This window comes from Parambassis ranga, chromosome 2 (assembly GCF_900634625.1).
Source record: "Parambassis ranga chromosome 2, fParRan2.1, whole genome shotgun sequence".
Classification (NCBI taxonomy): domain Eukaryota; kingdom Metazoa; phylum Chordata; class Actinopteri; family Ambassidae; genus Parambassis; species Parambassis ranga.
In genome coordinates, this window is record NC_041023.1 from 12,062,608 (window position 1) to 12,086,476 (window position 23,869).

Genomic DNA, 23,869 nt, shown 5'->3' on the forward strand with positions numbered 1-23,869 from the left:
TGTGCCGTTCTGCTACAGCTGTGATGTATGTGGTGACACTTTTGACCCTCTGCTGAACTCTATAGTGCAGGCGAGTCCATATGGACCCAAGCGGCCCTGACTTCCCTGCAACTACTGTATGTATATTGTTTTAGCTTTTTAATGTTTAATTTTTAAACATCATCAGATGTCAAAAAAGTAGAAAAAATCAACATAGTTTTTGCATGCATCTTATCCCAGTCATGTAATATCAGATACAGACAGGTGTTTTCTACATTTGATGTCTTAAAATTCATCTGAAAGGTGACGGCCGTCTGTTTTGCAGCCTGAAGATTCAACCTTTTGTTTGGCCCTGACATGTTTGTTTCCGGCTTCCCTCTCAGTTATGTATGTCCTTTATTGTCACGACAACAACACTTCTTCAGAAGGTCTGTTGGCATGCCACTGACATTCACGCACACTGTTTCATACATAAAAAAGGGTCAGAAACACAGTCTGCACTCGGATATGCAATACTCACATGTAGTTTTCTCCGGTGATGTACATAGACACACAAGTCACAGTCACGTTTACTTGCATGTCTCCTTCCTCCACCACTATACACACAAACGCGTGTGTCACTGTCATTGCAAAAGCACAACACACAAAAACAACACAGCAAACCAACACTTATGAACACAAGTTCCCCTAAATTTAGTAGTCGTCTCCTCCCAGTGTTGTACCTCTTCTGTGTTTCCACCACTAGGAGTGCTACAGCTTTGCACATAACAGCAGCGCTCCTAAATCTGTCACAGCTGCTGCTGCCTCATACCGAGCTGCTGTGGAGCTGAAGAAGGGGAGCTGACACACACTAAACACGTCAGACAGACACCTTCTTAATCATTCACATTAGTTTTTTTGAAACAATTGGTTCCATATTGCAACAGACACTCAGTGAACATTTATAATGTTAGACGTAAAGATAATAGAGGCACGTGGTTGTGGATGACAACAGGAAAAATATGTTCACACAAGAAAGAAAGAAGAGGGCAGCCCTTTAAATAAATCACATTTTCACTGACTTGGATGATGACAATCACAACAAGCAAAGAATGATGCATACTCAGTTTTTGGTCATTTCTGTTGTCTTGGTCATAGTCACACATAATGTTGCTTGTGTAAACTTAGCTTCGTTCTTTGCCAAGAACTTTTTTTTTTTGCATGTGGCGGCAAGATGGAGGAATTTTCCACCTTTTCAACAAAAAAAGTGAAACAAAACAAAAACAAAAGGGACATTCCATGTCCTGCTGCACCTCCCCAGTCCTGTTTGTCCAGGTCACACGCTGGGAGGGTCGTGACCTCCTAAGATACACTCAGACCTGTCATACCACTGAGAAGTCAACCTAACAGATCTGCAGATAGACAGGAAAAGAGACAAAACTGTCACATTTAAGTGCTCTACAGAATAGTAAAAAAACTGAGGAATAATTGCAGCGACAGTTAAAGCATATATTAAATGTATGTAGCTGACAAATACCCCAGACTTCTGCTATTACTAAATGACTGAATGAATAAATGCTACCTGTACCCCTTCCTATAGATGTGAACAATGTATGATAAAGGTATTGACTGTAAATCCCATATTTCAAACTCACAGATAAATCTATCTCGCAAGTTGTCTTTACAGATTACAGCTGTAGAACAAACAGAGATTAAATTAAACAGTGGTTAAGATAACCCGGCTACGGTTTGTACTTGTTTACACTTTATCCAGTTCTCTGAAATATCAAGTTACACAGTTAACAAATCTTTTGAATTCACAATCAATAACATTTTTAGCAAAATTAAGACTTAAATTATCTTCGGCTATCGTTTTCAGAATGTACATGGTCCTGCCAATCGTGGTCATCTCATTTGGGGACAGTTCCCATCACCTGTCCACCCCTCCCTTTCCTGCCTGTGGTCCTGCCACCGATGTTGAGTAGGTGACCTTTTCTCTCGGCTAATCCACACCAAAAAGCCCTAATTACTGCTGCCGCTCCACCAGCCTCCCCTGGCCCAATAATCAATACAGCCGATTGGCCAGCGGATCACCCCATCAGACACCAGCACTTTACATGCGACTGTGAGTGTGTATGTATGTGTTAGAGTGATGGTATTCTTAGAAGGAAATGGGATAGATCAAGAAAAGAAGTGGAAAAGAGACAAAGTGTTTGGAGTGACTGCACAAGCAGCACAACAGAAAGATAAACAGAGAATGACTGCCAAGTAACCACACACACAGTTGTATTTACACACACTCCTCCCGCCAACCTGAATGTTGTGACACCAGTTGACCTTATTGAGCTGCTGTTGTGTAAAGAGTCCCTGATTAGAATATCTTCCCTTTAACCTTTAGCAGAGTGACGCGCCTCCCGAAAGCAAAGAAATAAGCCGTGGGTTTATGCAGGAAGGTAAATGTGTCCTGTCGTCATTTCATTAAGCTGTGGCATTTCACTAAAAGTCCTGATCGCATTACTGAAAATGGGGTTCTTAACAATAGCACTTGCCTTTCTTCTTCTCTTTTTTGGAACATGCAGGTGTGCTCATCCTGGAGATATACTATGATGAGCTGACAGTGTAGAATGCAGGCTGCCCACAGCACTTGTACTTTTATTGCTACATTTTCTCACCTCTTGAGTGTGTATGTGATGCAGTCTGTGTGTGTGTGTGTGTGTGCGAAACACCCGAGGACATCTGAAGAGCAACAAAAGGCCAGACACAATGTTATCAGAAAGAAAAAGGAAGTTTCATTTTAGACACAGCTGCATGGGCAGAGTCATATCTGTGAAAAGACAGCAGACAATCTTTCTCTTCTTTTCATCACTTTCTTTCCCTTTCTTTTCACTCTTGGTGACAGTCTTTGATTGCATTAGACAAGTTAATGAAAAGCAACAAAGAAGAGACGACTGGCAGGGCTTCGAGCAGCCTGCACCTGCCAGAGTGTATGTCTGTGTGTGTGCATACCTGCCCGTGTCTATGTCAAGCTGTGTCCTCGGGCGTGCCAGTCAACACGATGATGAGACAGTAAGAGAGTGATGAGAAGCTCTTCCATACCTTCAGGGTGGGGTCCGTTTTAAAGATGTGAAATGGTTATGAATATAAACTTCTCTTCCCACACAAGATACAGTGAAAAGCCAGAGGGAAATTATAATTCAAGCATGCATGCCAGAAAAAAAAGATTAGGTGCAGTGACTGTGTTTCAGTTTTTACTTTTTAAGTCTTTAACTTCAATCACTCCACATTTATCACCCACTGAATGATGCTCAAGTGCTGCTTGAATAGAGACAGACAGATTCTGAGAAAAGTCATAATAAGTAGGAGCTTTAACTTACAGGTATCAGACAAAACAAAACCAAAGAAAGTATCGCTCCTTACCTTTAATATTATAAAATAGTAGTGCCCTGTGAGAAAAAATGAGTGGTAAAGATTTTAAATAAAAACTTTTGTAATTAGATAAATCAATAGAATGTCCATGGTTACTTATACTTATTACTTATAATTGCATGTTGTGGAGTCTTTTAAACTCTTTATTTTTCCTGGATTATGGGTTCATCCTATAATTGCTCTCCTAGTAGTGTTGTATTGAGTACCACTTTCACACAAGAACTGTATGAAAAATAAATTCTAGTGTGACACAAGCAATAAATGCTTTGTCGGTAAGTAATAGCTACATTTGGTTCGTCAGTCATCAGTGGTCTAATAAATGACACCATTGCCTAGACCTGCGGTCAGCTGTGAGATATCTAGCAGCTCTGACAACCCACCAACTTAAAGGGAGTCAATAATTTTAAGTATTCGCTCTAATAACATTGCATGTCATATTCTAAATGTATGTTGATGTGTACAGGTTTTTTTTCCTGATATGTGGCTTTAATTCTTTGTAATACATGTGTGCTGTAGGTATATTGATCAGAAGAAGGGAATGACTTCCATCTATATATTAAAGCTGCTATATAAATAAAGTTTATAAATATATAAAAAAATATATAAATATAAAGTTTAATGACCACAATAACTCTGAGGAGGTAAATAGAATCAATGGCAGTGACAACTCTGGAATTTTCATATTCAGTATTGGCCTCTTTGTCTTGTGGTTTACAGATGTGCTAGATCTGTCAGTGAAGTGCTGTTCACCAAAAGACATAGCAATAAGGGTCCTTAAATTTGGAAACTTCCTTCAAACGTGTATGATCACACAGCACTACCCCAAGGTGTGTCTGCCAGGAAGCTGTGTGCATACATGTGCAGCATATGCAGTCTGTTGACGATGAACTGAAGACAAACACAGCCCCACAGAGAGCTGCCCCAGTCTGCCTGGCCTGCTGAGTGAAACCTTGCGGTAATGTTTAGCTTAAGGGGTGAAAAAGAAGGTGAGCAGAGGGGGAAGGAAGGGGGATGGATGAGAGGATGACAGGACCAGGGTTCTGAGTGAAACTAGGAAAGAGGGTAGCAGATGAAGTAAAGGAAGGATGCGTCATGGAGTAATGACAAGGAGCGGGAGGGAAGGAAAGATGAAAGGTCCAATCGGGACGGAGCACAGAAGAGGTCCCGCTTGGTCTTGTCAGTCAGTCGTCTCTCTGACACCTGAACCTCTACTGACCGGGTCGTGACTGCCTCTCTGGCACAAGAGATATCACTAGGGAGGCTGACCTTTGACCTCTCACCGCACCATCGCCACCACAGCTCTCAGCCGGCTTTCTCAAGCTCCACTTCACTCCCTGATTCACTGTCTTTTCAGCTCTTTTTCCTCCACCACTTCACCAGCAGTCTTGCTCTTTTCTGATCTCCTGACTAATAAATGTGAAAGATTTTTTTCTAGAAACAGGTTTTTATTAATATTCTTTTTATCTATGACTTTTTTTACGTTGTAAAAAATATATATTTTTTATATTTTAACTTGAACAAACACATAAAAGAGCTAACGGCTAATCTACCTACCTAAGATCTGCAATTAACAAAGTACGGTGATAATATATTTTTGTTTTACTGGGCATTATGTGGCAGATTGACTGGGAGCAGTGACTTTGTTGCATCTCTGTTGCCTGGCAACCTCACAGGCCTACAGGAAGCTCAAGGCACACACAACACCCCATAAACCTCACCTCACCTCAAACCAGCAACACAAACACTTCCTAGTGGTGTTTTCAGTGTTAGCAAGGTATAGGGTACAAACACAAAGTACAGTAAAGTAAAAACACAAATAAAATGGAATGTAAACATATATTAAATGAATAGCACTATTATGTATCAAGCACTTTAGATTAACTGAATTAATGTGCACCGCTGACATGTTCCTATGTGCATTGAACTTGGTGGGACATCTGAAAGGAAATCTTTTCAGATGGTGAGGTGACACACACCCGCACATCCCCAGAGACTAAGGTCTAATCCTGGGTTTACATTGTTAGAACAACAGGGATAATCCTGCTAACAGGGTGTTTATCTAGAAACTGCAACCGCTGAATCCTTAACACACACAGTATTGACCGACAGAGAAAAACAGCGGTGACAAAGCAAAGCAGGTTAAGGAGTGTTAGACAAGACCGCAAACAAAGGTGAATTAATGCAAATGGAAATGATATAGGGGGATAGGAAATGACACTATAAAGGTTGCAGTGGAGGAAGTACATGGGTAGAGATGAAAGAAAGGTCTGCGCTGTCAGGTATGCAGATGAGAGTCTGATGGTATCAATGCAGGAGTGGACATCACCAGTCCCTCAGGACAGCGCACATCAGCCAGAACACACACAGTGAGTGGTACACTATAGAGCGTTTAAGCCTTCATTAACAATAGAAAACACGGACACATAAGCTGAAAGCACATGTCAATACCATAAGCCAATACAGGTTGAGATAGAGACTTTCCATGGGCAAAATATGAGAAATACTACAAAAAAGGTTTGGGAATCATGCTTTTCTTCCTGGAAACAGAACAGTTTTATCAGCTTGGGAAGACACTGAATCTGTAAAGTCACATGTAGATATCATTAAACTCATTATTTTGAGAAAAGATTAGCTTAGCTGTCTATGACAGAGCGCTCCTGATGTGATGACTCCATCATCCTTTCATGCCTCTGTTGGACTGCTGGATGACAATAATCTTTCTTGAATGCATGCCTGTTGTTTTTCCATATTTGTCACTTCAGAGGATGCAAGAGCTTGTAGTGCATAAATCGCCAAACAGTTGTATTTGGCAGAATCGGCTCAGCTCCTGAGGGTGCTCCCTAATTAATGCAATCAACTGAGGAGTGTCTGCAAGGAGCACCATACTGCCTGAGCTAAATACAAAACAACCACACTGTCACACAACACTTGTCACAGCAATATAAGATCAGGACAAAATGCTCAAGGCTATATAGACACTATCATCACATACTATAAGAAGGAACTAAAAACAAGAGAAGTCTGGCAAGGTGGTGAGAACTGTGTTGGGAAATGGAGACCATCAGAACAATACTGGCAAGTAAAAACAAGGTGCCCGCCTATTTGTCACCCACACTTCCTCCACATGTATGTGCTTTTTAGTATAGTCCGGAGTCAGTCAGAGTCATACACTGCAAAGATGGTGACAGCTAGAGTTACCACACTGAGATTCAAAATGGCCCTTCACATGACAGGGGACATTGTTATCATCCATGTTTTTGGATGATAACAATGCTTTTAGTGCGTACAGTTTTTAGACTGCATACATGAACCTTTGGAGATGACAAAAATGACATCATAGGGGCATGGAATTAAGCATACCTTGGTCTTTAAGTTTAAGAAGCCTAAGCACCAACTGAACATATTAGCTTAACCAGTTAGCTACCATTTGCATTTGTCTTCATTTGTTTTGGTCTTTGAGGTAGTGGCTTTATGATGAAAAGAGTTTAAGTTTGACGAGAAGCTTAGAAACAGCTTGCTGCTGGCTCTGATGATATGCGCAAATAAAACCAATTGACTTCTTGACACCACACTCTGGATATACAGCACCACACATTCATGCATACAAACAAACCATCTATACTTTTTCCTACAGGGGCTTGAACTTCAGTGGCTAACTGCCACTCCAGTATCTAATGCTGCCTGTCGGAATATTGCGCTGGCTGGCGTTAACTTCCTGTTAGGGGAGGTTAGGCGGACAGGGGTGGGGGATATTGGCTAAACAGTGGCAAGCTTTAGCATGCATGTCAGGGCCAGGGGACGCTCTCTGAGCCAAATGCCAGTCTATAGATCGCAGAGGGGACTAAAGATCACATCATCGTCCTTTCGGACATCGGTGACACCGGACAGAAGACGTGAGAGAGGGAGAACCAAATGATCCCTGCCAGGACGAGGCATTATAGACAGCCGCTGTCATTACAGGGCAAACATGCACTGGTTTTAGTGCACAATTGTAAACACACACACACCCACACGGTAAGAAACACACACACGTACACGAGCCGTGACAACGACGTTATAGACAAGTGCTGTCATTAGAAGAGTCTCTGCGGAGCTCAAATGATAACGAGTCAGGGGGGAGGATCAGCAGAGGGGTGCTGATGAGGGTGACTGTCCAGCTGTCTGCAGGTGAGCTGGTGGTGTTGGAGAGTTCAGCTCTCTGCAACACACTGCTTATACAAAGTGCTAAATATGTCTGCTTTCCAACTTATTCTGATTCAATGGCTGCTATTTAGATTTTTTTTTGGAGATTCACAAGTGTTAATACTTAGCCAGAACCACATACATTTATTGTTTTGTTTTTATGTCAGAGTACATATAGTGTCCTAGCAGTTTGCTGATGCCTCTTATTGTTTCTAGTCTGACACCACGTAGAGCTAACAAGCAGACCTAAATTATCAAACTTATTAATATATGTTTGCTGGTGTCCAGCAGCTTGAGTTATGCTCCAAATAGGGCTAGTGAATGTAAACTGTGAATATAAATGAATTTTCTGAAATGAGGTCCTTTGTCAACAACAGTGCAAATAAACTAAAGTAGAAGATGCTCCAACAGTTTGATGAAAAGCCCTTATCTATCTGTGTTTACACTGACATCAACATACAGTATCTCACAGATTTAACTTAGAATCAATTTGTCTTGCTAAGCTTACTGTTACAAGTGCTGGAGAAGCTGCCTGCTCTCTGCCTAAAGGGGACAGGCAGCATATCAGTGCATAGTTTCACTGCAGCTCTCAGACTCCCACAGAGTGATCTGCTTCAGGCTGTGTACAAACGAGAGGCTTAAAGTTAGTCTGAGCCTTACATCTGTCACTGAAACATCTTTGTCATTCTTTACAATAACAAGCTGCTGCATTAACACTGCCTGTTTTAACAGCCATGCTGGCTTTACAGCTGTGTCTGTAATTTCTGCCAGCAAAACACTGCACTGAAGCAGTCGAATAATTGGTATCAGTTGACTTGGCTCCAAGGGAGCTGATCATGTACTGGCTCAAAAAATGTGAAGTATGTTCATTTCAGTCAGTGTGGTGTTAGAACTCTAATTTGACAAGTGCAACAACTAGGTCAAATTATGCTGAAAATCATCTGAATTTGTTGATGTGATGTGTTTGACTAACTCATGTCAGCAACTATAAAAGAGGTCACGCGCTCCATTTTACATCAGTTAACGCACAAATTGCTCCCTAATCCCTCACAGATTTTGTTTCCAGTGTTCTTCTGTCACAACGCACGTGAGCACCATTGCTCTTCCTACGGGAAGGTCTGACAGGTGGCTCTCAGGTAAATCGGTGTCAGGTGAGTTCAAACATCCCGACAATCGCTGCATGTCCCCTCCAGCAGAATCCAGCGCTCACACCACCTCCAACCTCCACCTGACTTGGAAGGCGTTTCATCTGAGGTGCTGAAACCTGTCTTCTGCCCTGCAGCTGTGCGTTCATATCTGTGTGTGAAAGTAGTGACTGTGGTTCTGCGTTTCTGCCTGTGACATGTTAGATGCTTGAGGCAGTTTGAACATGTGCTACTTCACCTGTCTGCTTATTCATAAGACCAAAGGCTCAAGTCGTTGATATCAAAGGCTTGGCTCGGGGTCTGCTGGCTTATTGACAAGCACTGCTGGCTATGCAGTTTAGTGTTCAGGATTATGTTTTGGCTTTGTGTGTTGACCTCACATCTGTGGCTCAATAGGAAATTACAACAAGCACACAAAAGGCAACGCTATGAAGGCTTGTGTATAAGGAGCCTCAGCACATACAGAACAAAGCAGCTGGGGTTGACTACATTGTAAATATATTTGCAGTCTACATTAGCTTAACAAGGAGGGAGGTAGCCTCAAAAATAAAAGGTTAAATGTTACGTTGAGCTGCCATAAGTTCTTATTTACTTGTTGCAGTGGCTCCTAACGGGTCACAGGTAGCAGTTTAGGCTATATTGGTTTGTCTTTAGGACAAGAGGGCGGAGTTTTTTTTTTAATCAGTTAGGCCTATACCAGAGCTTGCCAACATTGTTGTTGTAGTTATATAAATACATACTGCCTTACACAGGGTCTACTTTTACATTTACTTATAAAATACAAAAGAAAAAGTCACTAGTAAAAGTACAAATTCCATTTGTCAGAGTTAACATACAATGAGCAAATAATTAATGACCATTTTCACATAGCTTACAGATAAATAACATAATTCTAACCTCTGAACCCCTTCACATTTGATTTTAGAGAATGTGATATGAATTGTTTTACAATAGGAGAGACTTTGTTTTATTGCCCCTTTTAAAATGGCCACATCTGTAGTCAATGTAGATTGCTCAAAAATAGATTTTTTTTTTAAGAGACATATTTTTGTAAATTCTGTGCTATTGTCCTTGATGCGCTACTATATTATTTGTGAAAAGTCACTCTGCCCTGTCACAGCTAGGATGTTTCTCTTTGGTTATTCTCATCTAAAGGATGTGTGTGTGTGTGTGTGTGTGTGTGTGTGTGTGTGTGTGTGAGAGAGAGAGCGAGAGAGAGAGAGAGAGAGAGAGAGAGAGGGAGAACAACCCAGGATGAACAGCCTGTCTGTCAGGTGGTGGTACTCACATTAGTCATGTAAAAAACAAAGGATTCTGGGAAGCGACGACGGCCAACACAAAGAGCATCCAGACTCCTCTGAGTGTCACCCGATATTCTCTATATGTGTGTGTTTGTGTGCACATAGATAAGTGTATGTGTGCATGTATGGTGGGGGCTTTTTTTAAGGGGTGAGGGCGCCTCATTGGCTGCCATTCTGGGGTCAACATGGGGTCAGGACATGTGTGATGGATGAACCTGTGTCTGTAGACCACTACCCAATGTTCGCTTCTCCTGTGGGCCTCAGACCTGCTGCAGTATCCTGGCTGTGCTCGTCTTTTTTCACATATCTTTGTGTCACTCCATTTGGCACTCCAAGTAGGAGTTCTCCATCAGACAAAAAGGAGCTCAAAGAAAACTGCAAACAACTCTTTGAGGTGAGTTCGGTTGTCAAGATGTGGATGTGCAGTCGGCCTGCATTACTTTGTAACCTCTGCTTTTCCTGCTCTAATCACTATGATACACATCCCTGCTTCCTTCTACTTCACTGTCTCATATCCAACAAACATGCACAGAAGGACAGACAGCCACTAACCACATGATGTCACCTCTCCTCTTCTTTCCCTCCTTCTCTTCCTCCATCATACTGTCAATCTCTCCATCGGTTCTGTCCCTTTATCGGCACATGGAGACGCACATCTGTCGATGGAGGAATTCATTTTGGCTGCCAATCACAACAGGGGAGTGGTCAATGAGTGTAGACGTGCCAATACCTCGACTACCCTGATGAGTGACTTCTGTCTGTCTGCATCTCTGTCTCTCTGAGCTTCCAGCACTTTAGGTCCTGTGGTCACTAATAGACTTGGAGTCTATGTGTCCAAGAGAAAAACTCTCATTCTTTACATTTGCATTTTAAGTGTGTGTTTGTTAAGACATAGCTGACCATTAACAAACCACAGCTCACATCTGTGTGTAAGGACAGTCCAGGTGTTTCTGCAGATCTGTAGCACAGAGTTTTATGCAGCTATATGTTATATGTTGCGGAGTGAAGAGTAACACAATTTCGATTCTCTGTATGTCCTGCACATATAGCAGATTTGACAATAAAGCTGACTTTGACTTTGACTTATGTCCCCTTGTACCTGAATACTTCTCACCAGTAAACTGCACACCAGAGACAACAGCTTTGATGGTCAAACAATTACTTAATCTTTAGAATGTGTGGTACAATATCATAACCTTTGAACTTAAAAAGTTACCTTCATTTTCCTGATATCTCAGACCTTTACTGTCTCTCTGTTTGACATTGGCACACTGAGATTCAAACACACTTTAAAGCAGCAAGTTTTTCAGTTTTAGAGACAGAGACTTAAACATATTTCCGCTTCATTTTCTTCCTCGCATGCGCATGCTTAACCCTAAATATGAGCACCTGTATTTGCACTTGTTTGTAATCAGCCTCATTGCAACTGTGTATGTTACTAAGTTTCTGGATGAGTGTTAAAATGTGTGTTTCTGTGTGTGTGTGTGTGTGTGTGTGTGTAAGAAAGAGAGAGAGATACCTGTACACATTCAGGTGGTGACCTGTAGGTGATTGGCAGCCAGGTAAAGTTGTCAGTACTACTTTGTGCACCTCATAAATCCATGACACCACTGGAGAAAAAGAATTATACATTAAATTCACATCATCACAAGTGTCTTATCCTTTACAGCTTTAATTTAGTGCTAAGAACGCTCTTTTTAAATCATTGTCATGGGACATGAGACAGGATTATATTTAGCTTCAAGCACCCTTTGACAGCTTCTGTGCAGGTTTGTAGTAAGTAGTAAAAGTGGTCCACAATACATGTCATAAATAAATCATAATTACCAAACCATTGAAAGGAAGACAATTTTAACATAAAAATGTCTAGAAGCCTGAATAAATGATAATTACCACCACCTCCTAGATATCTAAGGTCAGAATATAATAACTATATACATACAAGATATACGTGCAAAAATGTAACGATATAAAACGTGTAATTGTCCGTTACATTATTAACCTAAAATTATTTTACATTTAAATACATCAGTTTTAAAGCTCGTATATTGAATTGTTTTGTATTCATTATAGTTATTTTAACAGGCCTACATAGTGTATATATTCAAAGGGGATCTTTTTTCTCAGTCACAAATGAAAGGCCTAAAATTTTTTCAAAAAAATGTTTACTCTTCAAAAACTAAAAATCCAGCCTATCAACGTCAAAAAGTATTTTAAAGTCATATTCTGCCTGTTCCAAATTGTCGCATATTTGTTGCAAGGCGTATACGTTTCTGTTCGCACATAAATATGTGCATGAATCCACAGACTCGACCTTCTGCATCACCTCTTCTAGGTCTAACTCTAAGTCAGGAGTTTTAAACATTTATTCCTCACAAAGCCTTAAAGGTTTGAGTGAAGCATCTGTCATCGTCTATGTGTTTATCACGGACCCTTAATTGGAAACATCAGCCCCGCAGGACCAGATTCTGGAGGTAGTACGATTGCAACCGTCCCATCTCGCAGCGCTGAGGTCATTGTTTTTAGCATTAAACACGGGGTGTGAAGTTGTCCCGGTTAGACAGGCCGTCCCAGCCTGGCTGCGGCTGCATTGCTGAGGTGCTTGTTTGCCCAGTGTGGTCTGTAAACTGTTGTTTAGGTTTGAGTAGTGCTGTGACAACAGACTCTGACCGAGGATTGACCCTGATTTCTTTTGAGGATCTGCCTTTCACTCTGTGAGGCTTCTATGGTGCATCTATGGGCGTGGACAGACAAAGAGAGCGTAAACGCAGAAAGTGGGGTCCTTGGACACCCAAGGGTCCCTGAAAAAGTTTGAGGGGTCCTCCAGGAACACAGATTTAAACACATATTCATCCTAGAAAGAAAGATAAATGTGTGACTTTACTTATTCTTGACTGTGTAATTCTTGTAGAATATTACATTGAGTTTAAATTAATTTGTTTGTCAGCACTTTGCATAAAGGGGAATTTGCTTTTTTTATTACAAATAAAATAAAAGTAGGCAAAATAAAATATCGTTAACATAAATAAGATACTGTATTAAAACACTCTTAATCAAATATCATCAAAACACTCCCAAACATAATATTTAGAATAATCGCCGTTTTTTTTAATAAAAAAAACGTTTTGTTACTACTACTAATAAATAGGGAAATGGAAATATTTTACGAGTATTGATTTGATCAAATGGGGTGATCATAATAGTTCAAGTAATTGTGCAAAAAATCCTAAATGTGGCCTTCCTAAATGCATTAGATGTTAAATAATTTAACAAAAATAAAGATAATATTAGAAGAACAGACTAGGATCACTTTTTGTTATTTATTCTTTACATTAAATCTGCAATTAAAATAAAGACAATTGACAAACTATTGTAGCATTCACTTTGATTTGTGTGTGTTTTTTTTTCTACAAACATATTGTGCCACTTCCACTCACACACTGGCCTCACAAAAGGCCCCGAGCTAGAAACCTAACTAACTATTTACACCAAATCACCTCCACAAACAACAACATGGGGGTAACTGAAGGCACCACAATAACCTTCTAACGTTGTATACAGAACATCCTTTGTCCTCACAAACATAACGAAAATGAATACAAGAGAGATTGTCCACTTAACTTACGCTCTTCCACATGTTCGGTGTTGCTGAGTTGCACCTTGTGCTGAAGCACGTCTCCGCAGCTCCAGTACTGCCGCTCCTGCAGGTGGATCCGAGGTAAAGGTGAATGTCTCATTAATCATGGCTCTTTCGGCGTTTCTTTGCCCTTTTATGGTAGGATGGATTCGCATCCTGCAAAGCAGGAATTAAAACAACGAAAGAATCAGGAAACCTTCCTTTAGTTTGAAATGGGATATAGGTTACTTTAAAAAAAAGTTGGTAAAACAAAACTCAAAATATTTCTACTTTACAGATGTTTGATTTGTCAATATAATGTATTTATAAATAAGATAATTAAAGTAACTTATTTTGATATAGAAATTTCACACAATCGTTGTTTGTATGACACGCAGTGCTGCAAGTTTTCACAGTTTCTCTTGTCATCAGGTGGGAATGATGACACCTCCATGTAACTTGGGGAGCTGAGGACTTGACGCTGACAGGACCAGTGGGGGCTCCATCCTTGTCGATAGCCTAACCTCGATGTTTTAATCAATGAGGTTTCTTTTTTGTCCCCTCAATAAGCCGGCTGTTCGATAAGGTTGTCATCACAAATGACGCTGACGTCCGCGCTCTCATCTTATCCGTGGATAAACATGCCTTTATTATGCCAATAACTGTTTACCCCAGGGACGGAAGCGCGCACGGCCGCATACATTGAGAGACTCTGGGGTGAGTAGAACAGACACGTGTAGGGAACATGGACAGAGGTTCGTTTTTTTTCTGTCTGTAGAGATTATATTCTAGTGTGGATTTGCCTAAAAATCAACCCAGAAAAGACACAGAGGGAAAGCTTGAGAGGTAAACGCACTTTAATACATATGATTGACCCGTAAAGTGTCTTTGGACAAAACAGTTTGTATGTGCTCCACTGGATTAAATAGCTAGCAGATAAAGCCTGGAACATACACAGCCACGAATGAATGACTGTTCCGCAACTGATAAAACTCAGCGCCCCACTAATACATGAAAGCATTACGCATCATGCAAATCTCACACAATAAACATTCAAACAGTCGACACGCACAGACCTGAAACACACAACAGTGATTAAGAAGCTACTATTTCAATGCGCTCAATATCGAGTAATAAACGAGGTCATCTCGTTGATTGTGTGGTGCCTAACTGAAGGCATCCAGTGCAATCAGACCGGCTGTGGTCAGGATGCACAACTTTGGCACATTTGAGGTATTTGTTACTGTGTGCACATGTTGCACGTTTAGCAGCACTGGCCAGGGGCAGGTGTAAGGATGGCACAGGGTGTCTGTTGCCTCAACTTAATCATGACGAATCACAATTTTTATGCCAGATTTCAAAAGCAAATGAGCACTTTTAAAAATATTGCGTGTTGGGACAGCAAAGCTGACGTTTTTGCAAACACAACACAGAATACAAAACAAATCTATAGCCCAGAAAGTGTCCATTGTATTGTCCAAAGTTTCCAAATAGTGCATTAACTCATCATAATTGTCCACAAATGTCATCCACTGACAAAGACTCTGGCTTTGATACACATGGTATGAAACTTGGTATATACAGGCCCCTCTGGCCCAAAGAGGTAAAGAGGCAGTTGGTCCTCAGTTAGAGGAGTAAGGATCAACCCCTGTGGAAGAACCAGTGGAAGATGTAGGAGAAGGAGTGGATGGAGCTGAGATAGACTTCTCAGACGCTGCATCGTCCATTTTCTCGTGAATGCCATCCCCCTGCTCTGAGGCTGGAAGTTTGGCAGGCAGCAGCCCTTCTTTCTCTCGCTTTTTCTGCTTCATCCTGCGGTTCTGGAACCAAATTTTAACCTGAGTCTCATTCAGCTGCAGCGCAGCAGCAATCTCTACTCGGCGAGCCCGGGTAAGGTACTTGTTGAAGTGGAACTCCTTCTCCAGTTCTGTCAGCTGCTTGGTTGTGAAGTTGGTCCGGACAGTGTTCGGCTGACCCGCATAACCGTACTCACCAGACCTTCCTGCAAATGTGAAAACAAATGACTGTTAATCTACAGAAATCATGCACATCAGAGGACAAGTGTTCAAGCAACAAGAGGCAGTTTTTACGCAGCCGGAGAAACTTTTGTTTCCATGTCACCTACCTGTTTTTGGTGGGTTCCTCTTCACTTTCATCCAGTCGAAGGTCTGTGCAGACGATGCGCCCTCAGACAGAGGTGAACAGCAAGCCTCCAGGTGAGCGGCATGCAGAGGTGACAGCGGATTGGAGCACCCAGGATAGGGGGTAGCTTGCTCGTGCCCGCCGCCATAGGCAGTATGGGTATACTGCAGCTGACCCAGAGGGGCGGCACTGTAACCATGACGATGCTGAGAGACCATGGAGGAGGAAATGTTACCCGAATACATCAGTGGGCCACACTGTGGGAATGCAGCTGTAGAATCTACTTCCTGGTTGAGCGCGTAATGGTTATAGGTTGTGCAGAAACTTTGGGGTCCATAGCTGGAGCTACAGGCCGGATGGGCCCCATAGGAGAGACTCAGAGAACTCCCAGTAGACTGGTATGACCCTGGCTGGTGAGGAATGCCGTCAGGTGAAGCCCTGCTTGCCATGAAACGGTCATCCGTACCGCAGTTGCTGACAGTAGCCGCACAGGACTGGAAAGTTGTAATTCCGTGGTCCGAGTGGAAAGTCCTGACAGAGCACGAGCCACCGTCACCGCTCATCACCGTGTAGTCTAAGAAGCTGCTCATTGTAGCATTGTTCAGCCCTGACCGAGGGACCGTCCGCTGCAGACACCCTCTGATCTCTGCCTTTCTCCCCTCTTACCTTGAGTGACCGTGCCAACCTTTACCTATACTCTGTCCTTATCAGAGGAGGGAGGGGGGGGGGGCGTACGGCCCGATATCAATGAACGGGTGCTGTCACGTGGGCCCGGGTCAGCCAGTGAGGTGCTTGTCCTTATCCCCTTAGCCGGTGACAGATTGGTGTTTGAGTGGCTATTTAAATTCCAAGCGCTCGTCGATCAAGGTGACGTACGTCGTCACTAATGTATTGGTCGAGCAAACAATGAGCTGGGAGGCAGACGGCTGTGGACAGCTCCGGGGTCGCATGAAGAGCGGGGTACTGCAAGCACGGCGTCTTCTAACCCCTGCTGTGCGCTCTCCCACCAGGGAGAGATTAACGTTTCACCCTCAGCAACCTCACCACGAGGACGACCTCACACTCTGACCTCAGGTACGGTATTTTTGGAATAGACAGGAATAGGTCTGAGTCTGTGTGTGTGTGCGTGTGTGCGAGCGCGCGCGCGCGCTCGTGCATGAACACTGAATGAGTGCTTGTATTTGCCCGCACATAACAGGCTTGCTGTTATATGTATAACAGTGTCAGTCTCTGCTGGATGGATGGATGACTAGGAGTGTGTGTGCCACTGCCACAGGCTATCTGTGGGCTATCAGTGTCCCATTCCAATGCGAAATGTTTCACGCTTGAACACTGAGGGATTTTCTCAGCAAATATTGTCACAGTGTGACGGTGAAGGGGAGGCTAGAAGGTTTAACTTGTAGTTAATACAGGCAGAAAAATATTACGTCACAGACAGGGATCTCACCAACTTTTCGCATTAGGATGATTTGGCTGCTTTCCATTGCTTGCTGGGAGGTCACAGGTGACGCGACAAGACAAGACAACACATTAGCATGATGTGGTATTAATTTTTTTCTGTTCGGTCACAGGGTCTTATATCTCTCCTGATATCACCCCCGCATGTATTCATTATGCATGTATAGTGATCAAATGATGTGATAATGCGAAGACCGTCGTGGAGTTAATGCGCCCATATAGCCCGAGGTGGAAGTGGGCTGATTATCCTGTTAAGTTCATCAAATAAAGCTGTTGGAGAAATTAATGACTACGAAAAGCAGCGTGGAGAAAATGGGAGAGCAGAGGGTAAAGTGTGCGTGGGAGACTTGAGGCAGTGATAGTAGATGCCCAACCTCTCACTGAGGAAGGAGAAGAGAAGAGAGGGAAGGAGGGAGGGGCATGGATGCAAAGTAGGGGTACTGAGGATGCTGCAGTGCCCCCTGCTTTTCCTGTAGGCTAATGTTTGACTGCAATGGCAATTAAAAGGCAGTATAGCTATTAGTAAACTATTTTAGTTTTCTCCTACAGCTAGAATAAACACACATGCCTCAAGTCCAAAATTTCCTAACTACTATGTCAGAGGGAAATATTGTACTTTCTGCACCCATGGGCATGTTGTGTCAAATGTTAATCCTGCTATTACTTATAGCAACACTACAGTGTGGTCAGTTCCATTTTCTTTATATTGAGGCATGATTGACATGTTGATAATTATAAAATATGAACAATACGTTGCCAGTCAATGCATATAAAAATCCTTACACTTATTATAATGACTCTCTCTTAAGAATTCCTGCATTCCTGGGGAAAGGATCACAGGGAAGTGTTAGCGCCCCCACAGGCCGTATTTGGTCAAACACCAAAAATGTTTTTTGTGGCAAAAACAAGTTAGATATGTTTCATTCTGTATGTGTGAACCATTCAGCCAGCGGTGGGATGTTCAGTACAGTTGTGAGGTATTTTAGGCACTTCAACGTGTAGGCCCTGTTTCACTTTGGTGCGGTTCGTCCACTACATGCCAGAGGGAAATATTATACCTTTTTATTACTTGCTTTTAATTACACAAGCCACCAACGCAAACAGAAGCGCCACCTCAGCAAGCCACATCATTAAGGGTCTGCTTACATGCAATTAGTGTTAATAATCTGTTAATATAATATGGTATGGCAATACTGTGGGCACCCTGCTGCCAAATTAACACTTCTGCTTTTGATGTACTGTTCTTTGAAGCAAATACTTATGAATACATGAAAAATTGAATAAGAAGTTTGGCGTTTCTCTACAGCGACTACGGGTAATTTAAATCTTGAATGAGTTGTAGGTACATTATGTGATAGAAGATAAAATATGAATGGTCCATTAAAAATAAATGTTGATATTTCAAGCTTCAAAGTTCTAAAAGTCAATAAATTTCTAAAAGTGAAAGGTGATGCAAACTTCCCACCAGTGAGGGGAAAAAAACGCAGTGGGGTCAATACCCCCACACATACCACCCCCTCATCCATTCCCTTCTCTGTGTGTTCCCAGCTGTCTCTGCAATAGCAGCAGTGAGTGGGCGCAGTGGATCTTGTCTTGCCTGCATGTGGAAACTTCGCCAGGCCTCGGAGCTCTCTTGGCTCTTTGTGTGAACACATGTGCGCAGAAAAGGCGCGCTGTCTCGGAATGATTTGGTTATACAGGCCCTGTGGTTACTCAGAGTGCAGGAGTGCAAGATCTGCCCCCGCTTTTACCCCTACGCTCCCCCTCCTTAAAACACACACACCACTCTCTCAGAGAAGGCTAATAGTCAGCCAGTCGATAAACTGCTTATGGCTTCCAGATTATTCGATAAACGTTTGAGTTTATGAATTTCGCACGTGTAGTCCTAGATGAGTTAATCGATTGACTGGCGCGCGCAACCGGTGGTTGTTGTGGTCATTTTTACGCACGAACCTGTTAACCTATTGAATTAACGCACGAGCTAATAACTGATTCCCAAAAGTCAAATCAAGTGCAATACAATAGAGCAAATCCATTAATAATCCCAATATTGAACAGAAACCTGCAGCTGCTGCTCCTTTAAACACAAATACTCTCCACAAAATAAGCCACGATGACAATCCACGCAGAAGCTATTCTTAGTAGTTATATGTCTGATAAAACACACACCTAGTCCACGAGCAGTCTCTTTAGAGTTGAACTACTTTTCAACACGCGGTGGACAGAGTGCAGGCTCATACCCTGAGCAGGCAGCTACTGCTGCTGCTGCTGCCGCCGAGTCATAGCCGTGTTTAAACAAGCTATAAAAATGAATTATTACCAAACGCATGCAGAGACTCAGCCCCTTTTAGCCCAGGAATTGGGGAGTCCCGAATGAAAATGTAAGTGGGGTTTTATTTGTGCACATTACGCCACAATTGGTCTCTTTAATGTCCGTCTCATTCATGCCACGGAGTGATTTATGAGCTCCTGAAGGCAAACATGGCTCGGGTATTTGCCTGCAACATGCACACAATGTTAAGAGCCCTGTCATGCTTAGATCCGTGCTGGTGTGTATTTGCTTTTTTGGAAGTTGGAAAGTGAAAATAATAAAAAAAAAAATCTAACTTTAGTGCTTCTGTGGGCAGAAAGAAAAAGCCCTTTCATTATTGTGCAAAAGTAAATAATTAACAAGACATTTCAGCATACAAATCCTGCTGTTTGATGTTCGATGTGTTGTTGCCTGTTTTAAAAGATATTTTTAAATAATTTTACATTATTTACTTGAAAGTTTTGCCAAACTTTAAAGAAAGAAAATTATTTTGCACCTATAAACAAACTTTTCTAAATTAAAATGAGAGTAATTAAATGCCATAATAAAAGTGCAATCCATACATGTATGCGTCTTTAACACCTCAGTGCTGACTAACCCATATAACACACTATTTATATTCAACCTGTTGTTAATTTGCATATCGCCTCTATCTTTCTATGCCCTACTTTTTCATTTTGCTTTAATAATTTAAGCAAAAAATAAATACAGTCAGCAATTTGTAAAAGAAAAAAACACTCAAACACAAGCAAAAAGAAGGATTGTAGCAAGTTAATTGTATTCTAACAAAAATATCCAAGACATTGGGAGCTATACAAAAATAAAAATGACCAGGTTCCATAGGCCTAATATTGTATAATTATTAACATACACTCATAATTTCCATTTCAAGATATCAGGTTGTTATGGTAATTACAAGCCACGTTTAAGTAGAGTTATTTCAGTGATTTCATTTCATCCTTACCTTGAGTTAATCATCATGTCAAATATCAACAGAATAAATGTACCGAATATACAAATAACACCAGAGTTAGTATCGTCGTATCTTGGTAATTATTGTCCCGGAAAATGTGATTGATTTAGTTAATAGTTCAGATGCTGTAGGTCGATTGTTGTTAGAGACTCCGAGAAGAAATAGAAACTGTCCGTAGAAATGTCCACGGGGCTGTCCAGAGACTCTGACAAGCTCGGCGAGGCTGCATCGGAGAGCTGTAGGCAGGAATCCGAGGAGAAAGGTTGAAAATCGTGTAAAGAAACATCCAGGGCCAGGGGACTATCGCCATTGTCCGGGCCAGATGCCGAGCCGGGGCCCATTGTTGACATGCATCCCGGAACAGTGGGTGACGGGTTGGGAAAATGTTTCAGATTTTTGTCATTGCTGTTCAGCGGCGCAGCAGCAAAGCTTGCGGGCTCTCCATTGTGGAGCTGTTGTGTGTTGTTTTGAAAGGAGCAGGTATCTCTTTCCAGCAGGGGCCCGCTCTGTTCGTACCGGGGCCCCTCGTCCTCCTCGTCGCTGTGAATGCCGTCCTCGCCGCTCTGCCCTTTCCCGTCCCCGTTGTGGTTCTCCTTGCTTTGGGTCTGTCGCTTGTGCTTCATCCGTCTGTTCTGGAACCAGACTTTGACCTGCCTCTCGGTCAGATCCAGCAGGGCCGCTATTTCTACTCTCCTCGGCCGACACAAATACTTGTTGAAGTGGAACTCCTTCTCCAGCTCCAGCAGCTGTGTGTTGGTGTATGCTGTTCTCAGCCGACGGGAGCCCCCTCCTCCCCCGCCACTCTCCACAATCTCAGGCGAGCCTGTAAAAGAAGCAGCACGGTAGCGTGGGATTAAAACTTAGGACAGAGCAGTTACATAACCCCGATGCCCATAAATCTAAGGTTATGGCTCACAATCCACTGGAGAGTGACTCACAGCACACTGCAGCAAAATGGCCGCTGGAGCTACTGATCCAAGCTTATACACCCCTTTATCCAAAACCCATTACTGCACAAAGATACTCATCTGATAGTTTGTACATAAAATAATGTCCATAAGCACAGTGCACTATAAAAGCAGTGAGGTCCATGCTGGCGTGGGATACTAATGAATGCTCCAGCTGCCCTCCTCGGCAACGGCACTCCATCACTCTTCATTACTGTCACACATCAAAACTCTGCTTCGGCTAGGGGGAATAAATCATCTTACATCACCAAACTTTACCCAAACTTTTTTTTTTACTTGCTTTACTCACAGTTACAGCAGTGATAACCATAACCCCATCAGAATAAAATAAATCATGCTTTTTTTTGGTGTTGTTTTAGGAATGGCCTTTTGAGGGGCTTGATTTTAGCAACAGATAGTAAAGAGTAAAGACGCTGTGCAGAAACTATCCCCAGTTTGCTATCACCCACCTTTCGGAGAGAAGCACACAGGTCCATTGGAAATGGTGGTAGCGGTGGAGGTCGGCAGGTGGTTCCTCTTTGAGGCTTTCTTCTCCCGCATCCAGGGGTACTCCGGGGGTAAGGAGGCTGTGGGCAGCGGGCTGCATCCGTCGGGGCTGTGTCTGGGCCGGCCGTGCCGCGGATGGCTGCCCGGATTCAGGCTGGGAATGGTCTGCTCAAAGGGAGGAGGAATCAGTGTCGGGCGTGAAAGCGTCGAGCTCTTGATTGATGAACTTTGAAATGAATCAGCGACAGGGGGGAAAGATGTCAGGCACTCAGCAAGCGACGGCTGACTATTGATAAAACCGCTCTCTCGCTCGAATTCGTAATTCATCTCCGCTCCCTGAGAGCTGAGGAAAGTTTGCACGCGTATTTTTATAAATGTTGCGGCTCAGTGATGACGAGAAAGAAAAAAAATCATTACAAAAATCTCCTGGTGGTGTTTTTTCTATTTCACTGATTACGGCCGTATGGGGACCGAGCTACTATTAAACTATTGAATTCATGGAGACAAGGTTGAAATTGGACCGAATTGCCTGTCACATGATTACCTCTGCCCAATGACAATTTGGGGTTTAATCAAAAGAAGCCACTGTCTGCCTGATTGATCCAAAAACTCTGCTGAATAACGCCTCGCTCAGCTGGGGGACGACTGTTTTTATTTACATCTTTGTCCGCTGAGTTTATCCTCCTCTCGCCCCTCCAGTCCAGTCCACTAAGCTACAAAATGTGTTTTTTAAGAATGGCTGACGCTCACTATTACAGGGGAAGGAGCCCAGCCTAGGGTGCGCGGATTCGTGCACTCCTCTTTCTCGTATTGTTTGAGGATGTCAGTCGAGAACGCCCCCACCACACACACACACACACACACAACACACTACACATACATTTCACGCCAGTAGCTGTGTAGCTATATAAGCTTCAGAGGTGGGAAAAAATAAACCCAAAACTGATATTGAGACTTCTGAAAAGACGAACCCCAGCAGCCCTCTGTGTTCACTAAGTGTGGCCAGGATTCATGATTCTTTAAAGATGCATAATAATGACATATGCAGTGCATCCGTTGGCATGTGTTGCAATAAAAAAGCCCATCCATTAAGTTAATACTGACGGATATGACATGTCCAGACCATTTCATCCCATAACAGCAGTTTAACATTTACAGCTGCTGTGCAGAAACGTGTACTTACACACACTCAAGTGTATGCATGCGCTATCACACAATTTGTTGTATCATGAGCTATTATATGCACTGGAGAGATATGATATTAAAGCACATGGGATTTTCGTTTATTCCACAAAAATGTCGATTTTAAAGGAGGAGGTCATTCACGCCCATCCACATGCATCTATACTCACACACCCCAGATTAAAGTCAGCATTTTGTGATTTCTGATGGTCACATTTTGAGATGAGTCACCATAGTAGCTGTATTTCTTCTACATGCTTTGAACAGCATTCGCTGTCATGAGTGGGAATCCACTAGAATTTATTGGAAGGGCACAGCCTCTACTGCTGAGAAAGGCTTCTTACTGTATTCCCATTATCATCTCCACCTGAAATTGCACTGAAGCAAACAACACAGTTACAATCGACCATTTACAACGAATCCATTTGCAGTGTTATTATGTAGATGGGGGTTATTGAATTTCTCTTCCCCGTCGTGTTTGGTTTCTCTTCCAGAATAATCTGTGAAAGCCACATTTGGGATGTTTTTCGTCTGCCAGTGCATGTTGTATTTTCATTCAAAAAATATGGCTTAGTGAGTAAGAGAGGGAAGAAGAGAAGTGGTAGGCCTCTGTCAGTTTGTTGCTTATATACCAAACAAAGAGTCCTGGAAGCCTGTGCGCGATCAATCTTACTCGCCAAAAGGTCTGACAGCTCGGTGCCCTCACAACACATTTAAGGCT

General features: G+C 42.5%; 2 protein-coding genes and 1 long non-coding RNA gene across 3 annotated transcripts; all 3 read right to left on the reverse strand.

Annotated features, from left to right (window-relative positions):
• Positions 1-10,113: 10,113 nt before the first annotated feature.
• Positions 10,114-13,723, reverse strand: LOC114451053 (uncharacterized). The gene is made up of 3 exons (XR_003672164.1): positions 13,638-13,723; positions 11,532-11,622; positions 10,114-10,693 (listed from the first exon to the last, which is right to left on the reverse strand). It is a non-coding gene; the product is annotated as an uncharacterized LOC114451053 (long non-coding RNA).
• Positions 13,724-15,250: 1,527 nt separating this feature from the next.
• On the reverse strand, positions 15,251-16,369 carry hoxa1a (homeobox A1a). Its single transcript, XM_028429511.1, has 2 exons — positions 15,754-16,369; positions 15,251-15,630 (listed from the first exon to the last, which is right to left on the reverse strand). Exons 1-2 carry the CDS (start codon positions 16,358-16,360, stop codon positions 15,251-15,253), a joined length of 987 nt encoding a protein of 328 aa, XP_028285312.1. The 5' UTR covers positions 16,361-16,369.
• A 3,925-nt stretch (positions 16,370-20,294) lies between these two features.
• Positions 20,295-23,869, reverse strand: LOC114450793 (homeobox protein Hox-A2a). Its single transcript, XM_028429182.1, has 2 exons — positions 21,930-23,869; positions 20,295-21,335 (listed from the first exon to the last, which is right to left on the reverse strand). The coding sequence occupies exons 1-2, from the start codon at positions 22,291-22,293 to the stop codon at positions 20,623-20,625; spliced, it is 1,077 nt and encodes a 358-aa protein (XP_028284983.1). The 5' UTR covers positions 22,294-23,869; the 3' UTR covers positions 20,295-20,622.